This window comes from Lipophrys pholis (assembly GCF_963383615.2).
Source record: "Lipophrys pholis genome assembly, chromosome: 20".
In the NCBI taxonomy this organism is placed as follows: Eukaryota; Metazoa; Chordata; class Actinopteri; order Blenniiformes; family Blenniidae; genus Lipophrys; species Lipophrys pholis.
Genome location: NC_137648.1, coordinates 4822897 through 4839721, shown reverse-complemented (window position 1 = coordinate 4839721; position 16825 = coordinate 4822897). Strand labels below are relative to the sequence as shown.

General features: G+C 39.7%; 1 protein-coding gene across 1 annotated transcript; it reads right to left on the bottom strand.

The window, feature by feature from the left end:
• Positions 1-410: 410 nt before the first annotated feature.
• Positions 411-12453, bottom strand: LOC308125898 (uncharacterized protein). The gene is made up of 9 exons (XM_080489938.1): positions 11010-12453; positions 9705-9790; positions 9507-9607; positions 6373-6482; positions 3886-4206; positions 2862-3125; positions 2104-2415; positions 1921-2023; positions 411-856 (listed from the first exon to the last, which is right to left on the bottom strand). Exons 1-9 carry the CDS (start codon positions 11755-11757, stop codon positions 778-780), a joined length of 2124 nt encoding a protein of 707 aa, XP_080346064.1. The 5' UTR covers positions 11758-12453; the 3' UTR covers positions 411-777.
• Between the last annotated feature and the right edge of the window lie 4372 nt (positions 12454-16825).

Here is a 16825-nt window from a genome sequence, read left to right as displayed (position 1 = left end):
TCATTTATTTAACCGTCAAAATCATGTACTTCTGTATTTGTTGTTGCTACTTTGCTAATTTATGTACCTGCTCAAAAATCAGGTTAACAGCTATACAGAGCTGCTCAGTGCTCATGTTCCTTCAATCTAACAATGGCTGGAGAGTGTTTGGATTGGTTCGTTAATGGTAAATATTTAATATAACATCCTCAATCTTCTCTCTCTCTCTCTTCTCTCTCTCTTTGAGCGTCCCCCCCCCGGTAGTGTTCGGCAGCCATGCCAGCTTCCAGTAAATGCAGCAACAGGAGGAGACTCCAAGTCTCTTCCTGTTGTAGGAGCAAAAACTGTTCTGACACCGGAAGGCTCTCAATCATATTATTGTTTGAACAAGGGGGAACATTTTTTTTTAAAAATTCAATCGAATACAAAATAGGTATAAATAGTAAACTTTATTTGTTTCGTGTGTTCACTTTGAACCAGTGAAAAGAAGCAGGCGGAATAGATGTTATTTTCAGGGCTTCTGTAGCTTTTTTTTCTTGTTGTTTTTAGCACCATGACACAAACTTGGGTTGAAATAGCTGCAGTGTTAAGCTGCTTTGATAACATCACTAGACCCTGAGGACGGTATCGTCCCCCCAACAGGACATCGGAGCCTATGGATGGAAGAGGGTAGCATGCAGACAGTCCCCAAAACAAAGAGGTCGCATGCTGTTCCCCGGCTTCAGCTTGTTTTCCTCACATATTGATATCCCAGGTCACAAGCTCCATGATTTTGCTGGCTCAATGGACTCATCCTGCTTAGATGAAAGTGGTCGCCTCGGGGCTGGAGGAGTTTTCAGGCTCTGATGGTTGATTGCTGTAACGCACACGAGAAGCACTGTTGGTTGAAGAATAAAGAATGATTAGAGTTGTTAGTTTATTCGATGAGAAACACAAAAAAGTTCAATCTTTTTAAGTAGAGACTCATCATGAGTCATGTGATGGCAGATGTGGCTCCTCTTTTAAAATGGGATTTCCCTTGTTTTCAAGCGTAAATTTGGAAGTAGACAGGAAACGACATCCAATAATATGGTGTTTTTGTATTTTTGGAATCCGCATAATGTTATTTATATACCTATTATAATACCCTGCATACCTTTCTCTACCTATCATAGGAAAAGTCACCATGTTAAGAAGAGACCTCTGTCAGTGACACGGTAGTGACTCTTACTACAATATTATTAGTGACTTGGTTAAAATTACTTAAGTGTAAGTACTCAAACCTTTTTGTCAGATTTTAAAACAGCATCCGAGCCGCTGCCACTGTTAGCTGTGGCAGTGGACAGAGGGTAATGTTTTTAAAGTCACTACACCTCTAAACACTCGTTGTCACTCCAAAAATAAGTCGAGCACATTTGTAACAAGTAACATTAAGATTTCCAGAAGAACTGAGATCCAGAATATAGAGCATCTTCCTCCTCGTAACGGATGTGACTTCAGTTCATAGACACAAAAATACATTTTGTCTTTTTAAAATTCATCTCATATTTGAGTTACCTACCCACTGCCAATTTGTCAGTTAAGGTAGTTAATGTATAATATGGAAAGCTGAATGAAGTTACAAGTTAAAAAAAAACTCAGATATTTCAAACAATGCTGGCTTATATTCAGGTCGGCTGTTTGAAAACATTTAAAAAGTGGAGAAAAATTAGATGTACTGATTTGTTAACCCAGTATAGACTGGTCCTGAGAGTTAAAGGTTTTATAGAGAGAAGTACGACATACTGCATGATGGCTGAACCTTCGTCACTGCCTGTGAAGTTAATGAACTTACTCCACTATGGTCTGTCTGAAAAAATTAGGAAATCTGATCCTATTCTGATTAAATCCCATAATAAAGTCTTGAGTGGTATTTAAAAATGCAGTAGCACTTTTTTGATTCATTACAGAGGATATACTTACTCTGTATTACGTCTTCTTTGCCAGAGTACAACCCCAACCGCTGCAATAAAACCAATGATAACTACTGGAAGAACAATTCCTAGAACTAACGCCAAAGCGCTCGCTGAAAAAAAAGAATAAACAGAAGCCGGTTAAATACAAGCACATCGAGATGATTAATCGAAAAAAAAAAAAGTCTCTTACCTTCACTCTGTCTGGGGGCAGTTTGAGTTATAAGTATCTTGTTTTCAGTTATCAGTCCATTCCCAGCCTGACGGAGCTCACAGGTGTATGTTCCCCCCTGGTTTGACGTGAGGTTCTGCAGAATGAGGTTCCCTGGTTGTGACACTTCCTTGACGTGTTGCTTCCATTGATCTGAGACGTTGCAGGTGACGTTGGGAAGGGTCCGGGTCACAATAATCTCCCTGTGATTGAATCGCCAGATGAGGCTGAAGTCTCGTAAAGACGTGTTGGAGGCGCGGCAGGGGATTTCAATGTGGGTCTCGTTGCATAAATCTGAAATGATTGTGAGAAAAAAAAAAAACACAAAAGAGGCCAAATATACTCTTGTTGAAGGACGTAAAATAAGTCAATTAAATGGAGAAAATCCTCCACATTTAAGTATCTAAAAGAATCCGGATGTGTGTGATTAGTTAGTTCAATTAAAGCTGCAGAAAGAGAAGTGCCTCATATTTCTCCTGAATTTAATGTTTAATGTCGTTGTTTATACAAACGGTCCTATTAAGCAGGTTCAAGCATTTGGCATAGACGAGTGTGCATCAGATTGAACCAAACTGTGGTTTAATATTCAGCATATTTACTTTTTGCACTCTTCTTGTGAGCATGGGGCATGTTTGGGCTCTTGGCCGCTGCCTCCGGGAAACATGTTTTCATTAGAAATTATGAGGGAAAGCTGCCAACTTAGAAAAATCCCTTCAGTTTCCCAGGATCGTTGTACTTACACTGCCTCGGAGTGACTTTCTTCCAGTTACTGCGAGTGCTGATGTTACAGCTGTAGCTCAGATTTTCATCACTGTGTGAAAGTGTCAGAGAACTAGTGATGTTGTAAAGCCGATCTTCAGTTGCCAGCACCGTGGGCTCATCCTGAAGGGTGACGTTTGACGGAGGCTCAGTGGACCAGGTGAGTTGAGGTTGGGGATAGATCCCCTCAGAGCTGCAGGTGGTGCCTCTTCCTTCACGGCGAATGCTGACACTGTCCACAGGAGCTGAGATAATAATAGTCCGGTAGTCAGCAGATGGTTTTGGGACTGTCCTATTACAAATAGATATAAACAGGAAATTCTGGACTTCTTATAGATTTTTTATTTTTGTGTTTTGAATCAAACTTCTAGACAACTGAGCAGTTGTTTGAAATCTGCTCCGCTTCCAAATGCACTCTGGATTCATATATTGGTTGATGGCTTTTAGTTATTGAAACAGCTGCCTCCCAACATAATATAGAATATCAACCTAGAATAGTAGAAACCGTTAAAGATATAATGTAAAAGTAGATCACTGCACTGTGCCACTGTACCGTTCACAAAGTGTAGAATTTTTCTGTATTGACCGGACACACATACAGTAGAAGTGGATGAACAACGTCCACTTCTATGTCTTTCTGTTACTCTTCTAGTCCCTCTTCCAGTGTCTCTGTTCAACCCGCTGATGACATTTGAAGCTCAGTGGACACTCCTGAATGAGAACACCTGCTTAAAGCCTTCAATGGCGAGGTACTGTTGATCAAGTGTCGATTCATGGATCAAACACCTGTTGAGTTTTGCTCTTAAGCTCCTTGTTATGAACAGGAAGTTGTACAAAAACAGTTGGACGTTTGCATTCAAACGTTTAGAGAAGGTCACATTAAGTTCACCTGTAAAGTTGAGATTCATCCTTGAATTCACCTGAAAGCCCAATATCCCAGAATCTTTGTGGGGAGTGTAAATAGATGCTCTAGTGCTGTTGTTAATACATCAGTGTTGCTCCTACCATTTACACGCAAAACGACTTCGAATCCGAGGAATTTTCCGCTGTTGCTCGTGTAACACTCATAAGTGCCCTCGTCTTGAATCTGCACCCTCATCAGCTGAAGCGAGGTTCTTCTTTTGGTGGTTTGGTCCTCAACCAGGGACGTCCTGTTTTTGTAGCGCTGGTTCTGGTTCTCCAGGTGGTCCTCTCTCTCATAGTAGCTGTGGACAATCAGTTTCTGCCCCTGCCAGATGTGATGCCAGTGAATTACATCTGCATTGTCAACCTCCATGCTGCACGGTAAGATGCAGCTGGTGTTGAAATCGCAGGTCTCATCACCACCTGGAAGACAAGTACCAGCACAGGTCAGTTTAAGGAAAATCTCATCTGAATCCATGTAAATAATGTTAAAAATAAACAGTATTTACTGTTTATCTAAATATATTTATCCAGGTATTGACTAAATTTGACTAATAACTGCAGAGTTACTGAGAGTTATTATTTCTCATAAATGTCTTTTCAGACGAGAATTAGTGGAACGAGTGATCTTATACTTCATTTCAATTGAAAACCTTTTTATTTATTTCTTTATGAAAATACGGGCGGTCAGCTTGGGATTGACTGAAAATAATGTTCATAACGAAGCCCCAAAGTTAAATCATTTCAATTGTTGGGATTGGAGGCTTTCCCTCCTTCTTCCACTGTGAAAAGGCTAAAATCTATCCAGACAGATTCAGTCTACTTCTGGTCCTGTTGTCTGCTATAATCATTTATTCTCAAAAGAATGCAAAATTAGTCCAATTTTGGTCAAACAAAAAATATATTGCCTTAAATTCAATAGAATAAATGATAGATACCAAACACAGCCAACACTGTTTCTGATGCATTTTTTTTAAACCAGTAAAAAAGATATGTTGCATATAGTGACTTCCTGGTTTTGTTTTGGTCCTTTCGTCCAGAGACATATACACACTAGACGCCTCACCGACTGGCAGGAACACACGTCAGTGCGTCCGCCATCTTGGGAGGGGCATTTGTCAGGAGTTCAGCAACGATACCGTTGTGTTTAGCTTATATAACATTAACTGTTAGTTGCTCAGAACCAGTCAGTGTACTGTTCCCCGCCTGTTACAGCAGGAGAACCTCAGCCTGATCCCAGTCGGAAGTACTGTCTGGCTGTGCTCAAACAGCTGAGCAACATGTCACACGTCACCCCTTTTAGACATACTGACATGTACACAAACATTATTATTATATATATTGATTAGGATAGCAGATCAATTGATTGCACGTTGCACAAGCAATGAATTAATGTGATAACACAGGACTCTGAACATGTAAATCTTTTTTATTCTCACTAGGACCACTCCTATGCACTGCCCACATGTCCTGATGCTTTGACAGCCAGACTCAGTGAAGCCATGGCCGAGGTGGAGAGTCTGAGAAGAGAGAGGAGGAATGAAAAGATGGAGAACGGAGGGCAAAGAGCACAGTGTGTTGTCTTCTGGAGGAACTGAGAGCGAAAAATCTAATAAATGAAGAGCTGAAAGAGAATATGTCATATAATATGTAATAATAGATAAATGTGTAACAATAAATACATATGTAATAGGTAAATATCTAACAATTATTTCCTATGGAATATTAAAGGTAAATATGTAAAAATAAATGAAAGCATAATCGGTAAATATGTTATTGTGTGTAAATATGTTTAAAAAAATCTAAATTTGTTCCACAAAAACGTTATAACTTGTGCCCTAATGTACATGTTCATTGTACATAAATGTCACATTGTGTGTAAATAAACACTTTTGCATATTTTTGTCATGGGCTCCATCATGTTGCTGCTCTAAAAGGAGAGTGCAGCGGTCCCAATGTCCCGTCTGCAAACTTCTTCCATTTCCTCTCAATACTTTCTATAAGTATGCTACATTAAATAAATAAATAAATAAATGAAATATTTTTTTATTTAATAAATTAAAAATTAAAGCAATGATTCTTCACAGTCACGTAAATGTATATTTGCGTGGTTTTCTTCAGAAAACACATCACTGTCACATAGACTTCTTTAGGCTGACAGGTCAGACTTGCCCCTCACAAGATGGCGGCCGCTCTGACGTATCGGAGCGGTGGGCGGAGACAGGCTGCGCGGCGTCTAGCGTATATGTCTATGCTTTAGTCCCGTTATGCAGCTAAAGTGTACAATATTAAGCGATCAAGAGACTTTCGGGGTTTGCTGCTTTGGAGGAAGCCGGGCTGGGCTTCGACCTCCTGCTTTTCACGTTTTGATTTGGTGCGTAGGCTATAAATGATAGAAACCGAACTCACATATGTTCATGTACTTCGACGGACAAGTCAACGAAAACCACAAACAGAAAACCTCTCTTGTTGCTGTTCTTTGGTTTTTACTTCCTGGTTGTTGTTTTTTTATGTTTCCACAGGTTAAAATACCATAACGTCATTTCTAAACAGCCTTTGGAATCTTACAACACAAAACGATTCACTCACCTGCTGCGGCTGGAGTCCAGTCCAGTACAGCCAGAAGCACCACGGCGCGTGCTGCGATCAAAGCCATGGACAGAGCGGGTCTGCTCCTGCATCGTACCGCGTACAGCGTACTGACATTTAATATTCAAGAATCTCAGGTATGTTCAGCAGTGATGCACACCCATGGTAAAAACAGGCTTAAAAACTGACCTTGTCATCATGCGTCATGCATTTCCATTACGTTATTTATTATTTGTCACTCAGTCGTTTGATTTTTATCGTTCGTTCGGTTGCCCACTATCAGAATATCATTCATTCATTCAGTCGTCAACCGATCACTTAATTTGCTGTGTGTGTTTTGCGTTTTTTTTTTGTTTTTTTTTTGCTTCGGTAATGTGGTGTATTAATACTGTTTATATGTGCATTAAGTTTGACCTTGTAGACTTGCCGTAGTTAGCTTTTGTGTGCCTACTGCGCATGTCATTAACGGAGGCAGCTCGTTAACACCCTCGTATCACGTTGTCTATGTTGCTCCCAGATGTCAGAATAATAAGTGGTGAAACGCGTGCCTCGCCTCGTTATTGAAGAACACCACAGGTAAACAATACGATGTGAGTTGATAACTGTCCTGTAGTTAATTTGGTCACCTGTCCAGTCACTTGCCAACCGACCAGGTGATAGTAAAGTAATCGATTCATTCCTTTCTTAACTCGATTGGTCATTTGTTCACTTGGCCTTTAATTAATCCGTTGTTTGATTGTTCAATCTGTTTATTTGTCTAGCCATTTCTCTCTCTCTCGAGTTATATTTCCCCAATAATACAATGGCAACTTTCATATGTAAAAATAAACATGCTTTATTAAAAATATTCCAACAACAAAGTTAAAAATCCAGTAGTGTTTTTTAGAACATTGTTAAACATGTTTTCCCTTATTTTTTCTGACCTGTGAAAGCCTCTAAGATGAGCTTGTTGACAAATTCAAACTGACTGTGGATCAACATGAATGTGATGTGCACCATTTCCCTTCATTTTACAGACAATATAGGCAAATGTTTGACCTGCGGCTGATGTTTGGATGCTCAACGTTTCAACCGATTCAATTCTCACATCAACTCCTCGACCCTTTACGATATTCAGAAGTTTTAACTGACAAAAAAGGGGATAAATAGAGGTTTTCAACCACATACTGATCATTGCAGCGGCCTGCAGGACGACCGACCAATCAGCTTCACAGTCCATAGGTTTATTAAAGGACTGACACACGCCAAAGTGAATTAATATTTATGTACATTTTGTTTTACAGTGCAACAGACAGACAATCCAAATAAATCTCATAGTAAAAAAAGAATTACAAATCCATTCCGACATGCGTGGTGTATTTCAGCCCAGTGTTCCCAGAACTCAGAAAATCCCTGAGATCTTTTCATCAGGAAATAACTTTAAATATGATGAAGGCCACAAAAATGTCTTCCTCACTACCAGAGGGCCAAATTACAACAGAAATAAGAAATGATCTATAAATTAAGCTTATTGATTCAAAAGGCATTTTATGATTTTCGTCATAAAAAGGTGTATTTAGTTTTCCGTTTTTTCAAAGATAATTGCGATAGATTTTGGGTTCCAATTTTTTTTTTTCAAAGACCTTTTTCGTTCTGGAAATGATCTCGGGGGGGCTGCAAACAAGTGTGGGCACTGAGCTGCTTTTGGAAAAATGTATTTATTAAACTTCACTAGTCTGGATTTTGTTAAAAAAAACAAAACGTCTTATTTACATTTTTATTTTCTGAGAGATGAGGTAGAGGAGGAATCTCATGATAACATTAATAACATTAAAGTGCAAACAGTATATTAATTTCAACTGTGGTTCAGGATCTGGCTCTAAAACACACAGTCCTCAGTCAACTGAAGTATAGATTTAGGATTTTATCTTGAAACTACATAATATATATGGGCACAATTATGGTGCTGATCAATTAACTTGTATATTTTTTTCTTTTAATATTTCATAATATTTAACAAAGTCTATGCATTTCTGTCCGCATTTATAGTTCAACATTTTTATCTCATGCCTATTTCATGTGGTTACATTTATATTTGCATATAGTATTGAGTGTATTTAAATAGTTATTGTACTTTTCATGAAGCCGTGGAAAGTTGTACCATGAGAGCACGTTTTGGTTCTCATGAAGGTATGTTCCTAATGTATTCTTAATTAAACTGTATATTCTTTTCTAATATTATTATAATGATGATGGTTATTGGTAACATTACTATTAAAAATATCTAATTAGTGATATTTGATTCATTGCTCTATACTGATTTTATTGATAGATTTTGTGTATTTACAGCATATATTTCTCTTATATATGGTTTTTGTGTTTTTTATCGGTTTATGTTATTATAAATTTTTTCATTATGATTTTGTATTCATATGTGTATATGAATCTTACTAACTTTAAGAGCATATCATCTATAATATTAATCTATTATCATACTGTCTTCCATTGGCATCACCCACGTTCCATTAGAGTTCAGGTTAACTTCTTTCCTCAGTTCACTCAACTTAAATCCTAAATCCATCCCTTTCTCCGCCACCACAGGTGTGCCCCAGGGCTCTGTCCTGGGGGCTCCTCCTCTTCATCATTTGCCACCTTCCCCTTTAACATACATTTCCACCATTCTGAGGATGACACGCAGCTCTACCTCAACAGTAAACCCTCATCCACCCTCCCACTCGGCCCCCTCACTGATTGCATTTCTGAAATAATAACCTGGGTCACCCGAAACTCCCTGAACATAGGTTAAGAGTCTGGGTGCCTTCCTCGACAGCACTCCGTCTTTTCAATCAATAACAATCTACCTACTTCCAGTTAGAAAACATCAATTGTCTCCACGCATCTAATCCCCCCCCCCCCCCCCCCCCCCCCCCACCAGCCCAAAACTGTATATTCCCTCTGATGCCAATCACCCTGTGTCTTGTTTTAATAATACAGTTTTTAATACTCTGTTGTAACTGCACGGTGTCCCTGAGTGCCTGAGAAAGGCGCCTTCAAATATAACTTATCACTAATATTGTACGTGAAGATTCTTCCTCGTCTTCCCTGCAGATGCCTCAGCATGTAAAGAAGTCTGCGTTCCTGAAGTAGCGCGTCACATCGGTGCGTCGCGGTGCGACTGGGTGGTCGTCCCGCCCTCCTGTGCAGACGCGGGTGAATCTCCAGCTGTGCAGATGCAGGTGTTTTTTTCACACGACTTCTGTCCCACCAGAACAACGCGCCTGCACACACAGAGTTACTCAGAGAGGTCACCGCAGGCCAGCGGCTCCGCGTTTCCAATCGGCGTGTGGATTTACCTTTTTGCATTTATGGTAGAAACACGGCACCAGGCCCATCGACACCGTCACCAAAACAACTCCAACCACCTGTCCTATTGCTGTTCCTGCAACGCACACAAACACACACAGAGAAAACACACTTTCACGCACATGTGAAATTTAAAAGATTGTTTTTTTTTTGCGTGGGATTTTAGTGATGTTTCCATTAATCGGAACAGCGATGTAAAAAGATATTCCCTTTTTTGAAGAAGAGGCATTTAACTAATCATTTCAGTTTTCAGTTTTTGGGATTTTGTTTGTATTTGAATGTGTAACTTATATTTGTTTGTTAGACCTTAGAAGTTATCCACATTATAAGGCTTGTAACAAATTATCATTCAGAAAATTAAAAATCTTACTATAATCATTTCTTGCAATTACTATTTCACCTGAACATCATATGCTTTTTCTCGATTCAATATTTTAGGTAATATTTCACATTCAAAGAAGTCTGGTGTTCAATCAGAGATAATGTCTTTGTTGCGCATTGTTAATTTAAGTTTAAAATAAAAAAATATTAAATTAAACCCCCATATACAGGACAATGTTTCGAGTGAAAATGCATTGTTTTTGGTTTTCATTTCACAACAGTTTCCCGTTTATACAACGTTTACTGAAATGGTCGAAACACCAAAAACGATGTCGTTTGTGTAATCACACCACACACACACACACACATGCGCGCAGAAACAATAAACACATTAACACTCATAATGGAGAGTACACGGACATTCACACAGGCGGATGACAAAGTCGGATTGCTATTTCGCTTGACTGTCAACTATAGAACGTCCAAGTCCCAGAAGAATATGGACTGGGGGAGTCATGACACTCTGGAGGCAAACGTTGCCGTTGTCGCCCTTCTACTCGTACATGTGCAGAAGAAACTCTTTACTAGAGGTGTGGCGTGCATGTGCAGTGGCAGCGTTTCAGAAAAGTTGCATTTCCCCCGTTAGGCTATGGATAGGTTTTCCGTGACGCCGAGGAGTGTTGTTATGGAAACAGACACCCAAAACGCTACGAAACCTTTTCCATTTTCACATTGAAATGTTGTCGTCTAAACGGGGCTTTAGTCAGTGACCTTTCACTGAGTGTGCTCCGGTAGCAGAAAATTAGATCCCATCAGGTAAGCATGCTGATTAAAACTGCGTACACTGTCTGGTTTTGTGTTCTAAATGTCTATTTATGGCGAAGTCGGTCCCATGAAACTCATCCTGAGGCCACAACATGTCGAGCTGCACAAATGTTGTGATATAATGTGGTACTTGTGTAAAATCCATTTACCACTTCGATACCGTTGTTCACTAGATTTCACTTGGCTTGACAGAGACGCCGTCTTTTCCCCGCTGGCGCTGCTGACGGTGCAGTTGTAGACCAGGCCGGTGTCGCTGTGTGAGAGCGCCACAGAGCTGCTGATGTTGTAGAGCTGCTGCTGCCGGCTCAGCTGGACGATGGTGGTGCTCTTCAGTTTCGCGATGGACGAGGGGCTGGCGGTCCAGGTGAGGTTGGGCTCCGGGTAGATTCCCTCTGAGCTGCAGGTGATCCGCTCTCCCTCCTGCTGGATGTGGACGTCACGGACCGGAGCTGCACAAGAAACTGACGATTGAATCCTTGCTGCGATCTGGAAATAAAGATCACTAGAAACACTGATGGCCGTGTCGGACCCACCGTCCACCTTCACGTTGACGAATGAGTTCTCGTTGATGTGGAAGACGTCGGTGAAGCACTTGTACCTGCCCTGGTCCTGGATCTGCACCTCCCTGAGCAGGAGCGAGGCGTTTCCCCCGGAGAGCTGCTCCTCAAACAGAGACGTGCGTCCCGCGAAGCGCTGGTCCTGGTGCGTCAGCACGTTTTGGTTGATGTAATACGCGTGGACGAAGCTTTGTCTTTTTTTCATCTGAGTCCAGTGAATAATGACGTCCGAGCCACCGCGGAAGCTGCACGGCAACATGCAGGTTTCCATGAAAACACAGAGGACGTCCGTGTCTGGAAGCGAGACAACAAACCCCGCAGGACTTGATGAGTTGTACATGGATTGATTTAGAAGATATGCAAATTCGATTGACTGCAAAGGGCCTTTCAGAATGTCTCTCGGGCTCCGTTTACACCACGTTGCGTGGTTTCATTACAAAAACAACCAACAGCACCGACTCGCGGCCCGGCATGCTGACGAGAAACTCAAAAAGTTGCCGTGTCAATTCAAATCTTTTCTGAAGTCGTGTGAACAGGGCTTTAATTTGAAAAGTTGTAGAATACATAAGGTGTCCAGCATTCAATTAATTATTCAATTACTGCTCTTCATGGCAGGAGGCCACTGTATAGTACAAGTACAGATTAGTACAAAACAAGCAGTTATTTCTCAAAATGCGTTCAGGTCTAAATAAAACAGTTCAGAACCACAATGACCTGCCTCCAGATAACGGTTTTGAAAGTTTCGCGACTTAAGGAAGTTCAAATAACACAGAGATTGAACTCACAGAGCTCATTTTTGAATTTTTGCTTTAAGAGTTTTCCTTGTTTGGAAAAAAGTGTATAATTCTTTACTAAATTGAGAGGTTAATCATCTATGTGAGTACAATCTGGAACAAGTAAATGTTTTGAGTTAAACATAAAATGACAAATCTCCAGAGTTTAGAACATAAACCGGACAAAGAGATGATTTATAAAGTTAAAGATGCTTGACAAAGTTGCCTCGCTGATAATAAAGAAACATTTTCACCAGTTGTTTTACGTTTACAGGCTCTTTGTTGTTTTCTTTTGATCAAATCCGCCAACACATTCTGTAAAATCCAACTTTCAGCGATCACACCTCTGTTGCTGGTTCAGTTTCTTGCAAAGTGAAAAGGAAAACATGTATTTATCACCTAATGTCACCATGGAGTCTCTTTAACTTCACTCAAAGCCTGTCGAAGTCCTTCAGTGTGAATCCGTGAAGCCTTTTCATAAATTCTCTTTCTGAAAACAATTCAGAATTTGCACAATACATCCAGAACATGAACATTACATAAACAGGCGCAGGCCTGAAAGAAAAGAAGAAGTTGTTTCTGTGTACATGCCGGTGAGGTGTGTCTCGGAGGTTTTTTGTTTTTTTCCCTCCACTCCCCTGAAGCGGCGTCATGACAGCACGGCGCTTTAAACAACACCTGAGGTCAAAGGATCGTACGGGCTGGAAACGCCCCCGCTCACCTCCCCTCGACAGGGTCCACAGGAGAGTCAGGACCTCCAGAAACACCAGGCGTCCCATCCGAGTCATCGTCCTCCTGCATTCGACTCGTCCCGGCTCCGCTTCTCAAACACTGGGCAGACGAGGGAGAGTCAGTCGCATATTATAGCCGATCAGACTGGTATGCTGCCTCAAACAACTTCAGCGGCAATCAAATGATGAATCCGTCATCAGAGAAGTGTTTGGAATAGTTGGGTGTAACAGAAATAACAATGCTTGTAAATCGTCCGTCATAGTTTCTATTCTAACCAAAAGATAAATGTTAGTTTCTACAAGGATGTATTTTAGTCTCTCGCTAGATGCGGCAAATTAGCCAACAGAGGCATCGGCTGGTGGATCCCAACTTCTCAAACTTAGACTGCCATGTGTTTAAGAAAAAGGCAATTATATAAAACTTTGTTTACTCTCGACCAGACCTGAGAAAACCTCTGCTGCTGCTTTAGTATGTGAGCAAGAGGAGGTGTGGCCTCTAGTGTAAAGTCTTCACTGTCATGTCTTGTTTAATCAGACACTGTGGAGGGGGTCCACAGCCTTCCATTCAGGCACAATGAAAAACAAAACAGCTGACAACTCATTCAATTTCTGCTCCATCGGAGTGTTTCTAGACCGGGGATTTGGAACCCACTTTGGGGCTGACAAGGTTTTACTTTCTGCTCGGATGTTGTCGAATTAGCTTCGTTAAATCAATAAATCAATAAATAAATGAGAAACTGCTCCTTGCTTTTACTTAAATTAAGAAAAACCAACAAAAGTAAGAAACTAAATTAGGGTTAGAAACACTTAAAACTAAAAGCTAAAAGAATTGATAACTATTGTTATTGTTATTACAAAGTTATACACTCCACTCCACAGTGCATTGAAAATGCAGAATAAATATAGAGGCCACGAGCTAAAGAATAAAATGAATACAATTAAAAAACAAAACAAAACATATTATAAAAAGAAACAACATACACAGATGATTTCTAAAACCAAAGGGAGAAAAGATGTTTTAAAAAAGTGTTTCTTGAGCATGATCCACAGCTGAAACAAATCACGATGTTTGAATTGATTAAAGCATCAGATCAAATTAAATAAAGCAATCAAACAGGAAATAATTGAATTTAAACCAAATAAAAAAATTTAAAAGACGTTTATAAAATTATATATTAAAAAATTCCAATTTATTCAGTTCAAAAATAAATGAATGAAGTAATTTAAGTTTGATAAAGAATTTATGAACTGAAATTTTTATATATATATATATATATATATCAAATGAATGAAATAAAAATAACTTGACAAATCAGTCAATATATTCTATTTATTTGGATTAATGAAGTTAATTAATTACATTTCGGAGTGTCTGAATCAGTTCTGATTGCTGATTGGCCGGATGTGCCAATCATCTCTTTTGTAATATTTTGTTTTTAAATCTGTTTACCGTAAGTTGTCCCCCGTACCCCCCCCCCCCCCCCCCAAAAAAAAATAAAATATATATATATATATATATATATATAAATAAATAAATGTTTGAAAGAAAAACTCAATGAAAACTCACCTTAATCGACCACAGGTGTTTCTGATTGTGTTGCAGTCACGTGGCCCTCGACCGAGCGTGTCCCGTGTGTGTGTGTGTGCGTGTGTGTGTGTGTGTGTGTGTGTGTGTGTGTGTGTGTGTGTGTGTGTGTGTGTGTGTGTGTGTGCGTGTGTCACCACGAAAGTCATATTTAAACGCCAAAGCAAAGGAGCAGCGTCACGAGTTTACCTGCGCTCGAACCTGCTGCACCTGAATCCCGTCTCTTGTCTGCAACAAGCCGAAGAAGAGGAAGAGGAAGACTTTCTGTGAGTAAAAGTTTCAACGGTGGCGTCCCAGGTTCGATTCCAGCTGAGAACACACAGTTAGGAAAATTGGAATAAGCTTTCAAAGGCTGAAAAAGCTTTGAAAAGTATTAACAAAAATGATAAATGACAACTTTAAGTTGTCAGTTGGAAAAAGTACAAATTTTTCTTAATCATATTTTCAGCAGGGTGCATATTTGATAATATCATAAAAGTGTATGAAATTGACTTTGGCAGACAAAAAAAAAAAAAAAAAGGTTTAATAAAATGGTAGTGTCCCTTTATGAATAAAATGCCCCACACAACTTCACACAAAAATAACTGAACTTCCTGGTTTTGTATTCGGTTGTAAGCTGAATTATATGTGACACAAGATTTCTGGAAACTGACAATGTGATGTACAGAAAGGAGAACCCCAGTGGATTAAATAAATACATTTATTTCCAAATATAAATGAACAAAATCCTTCATTCGTACAAAGTGCTGTGGATTTATAAAGACTAAATGGCACATTTTACAAACGGAAACTTTTTCATCAAGCGGCTCCTGCTGATAATAAAAGTACCAGTGGGTCGGAAGTTTTATAAGGATTTTATGTACCATCGCTGCCTCATTAATTCAACTATCCAAACGCTGCACACTGAATCGACTTTATTGCACAATTTGTCCTGTTCCCTTAGATTTTAAATAACATTTTTTTATAAAAAAAAACACATTTTTCAATTACAATCAATTTAAAGAATACACCCAATCTAAACAGCAGAACTTCTGCTTTCAATGTTCTTTTATTTCAGTTCTGTAAGATCACTTGAATATTTTGGCTGACATACATTCAACACTTTTATAGTTCATCGCAGCATGAACACCCCCCCCCCCCCCCCCCCCCCATGTCCTCCTCTCATGGTCTCACAGGTTTTTATCAGCTTCGTGACCTCGAAGCCGCATAGTTTCCTCCTGATTTCCCAGAGTCTGTCGGCTCCACCGAGGCGCTCCCGATAAGATAGAGAGAGAAACTTCTCCTGTAACTGTTTGTTCAGGTTACTGAAAAGTAGCACTTCCAAACAATACCTAAATACAACTCCAGCGTTTCTGGAGAAAGTCACTTCGGTTATAGGTCGCTTGGATGTATTCTTGTAGTGTTAGTGGTGGTAATACATGTACCGGCAGCAGCTCTGCCGCTCTTTAAAGACGAGTCTGTCCCTCGTAGCGGCCTTCAGCTCACTGGCGTCCATTTTTATTTGCTTAAAGTTTAAATACTTCTCAGAAAGTTCAATACAGAAATCCTTCAATCTTCTTGGATTGCAGTGTCATTAGCACCGACAGTCAGCTCCTCAGTCTCCCGTCATTCTTCATATAAACCGCAGTGTCTCCACGTCCTCGTTGTCCTCGTTGTCCTCGTTGTCCTGACACTCTCACGTCACGTAAACTCCAAAGTCTTAACTTTCCGAGATGTTGTTGAACACATCTCTTCTGTTCTGACTCATAGCACGTGATCATTGTCTGTTGTGTTTGCTCTTCTGGGGAAGACGAGGAAAACAAAACAATTAAATTACACTTTTAAACATATCAGTCAAACATTAAGGAAAGCAACAGTAGCTGTACTAGAGTACATATCTTCAGTACTATTTGCACCTGAGATGAACTGTGTTCATTAACATTCACATATTTATTTGGATGGATGGAACAAATCTTAGGTACTCCTCCATGTGGTAACTGTACTCCTTATGAATATTCTTTACTTAAGCACAATTTCCACCTTGTGATCTTCTTAAATCACTATTGAGTAGACACACAATTTCTGTGAAAGAATCATACACTTTACATTACTACTAAGCGAAATCCATTACAGTGCCATTGATGTCTGATTAATGCAATAGTAAGATAAGTTATTTAATTACAGTCATATCACTAATTAAATGGAAATATTTCAGGAAAACATTTACCTTCTGTGCCAAAAAAAGACTGCGAGAAGCAGAATTATTAATAAAACTCCGAACACCACCACACCAACTATTACTCCTGTATTGCCCCCTGAATTTTCTGAAACACAAAATCA

What these genes read in the sequence shown, in the direction of transcription:
- LOC308125898 (XM_080489938.1), bottom strand. Translation starts at nt 11,757, where the DNA reads ATGTACAACTCATCAAGTCCTGCGGGGTTTGTTGTCTCGCTTCCAGAC. An exon ending in TGCCCCCAGACAGAGTGAAG is followed by an intron (nt 2,024 to 2,103) that starts GTAAGAGACTTT and finishes CTTTTTTTTCAG; the next exon opens with CGAGCGCTTTGGCGTTAGTT. An exon ending in CAAAGAAGACGTAATACAGA is followed by an intron (nt 857 to 1,920) that starts GTAAGTATATCC and finishes TTCAACCAACAG; the next exon opens with TGCTTCTCGTGTGCGTTACA.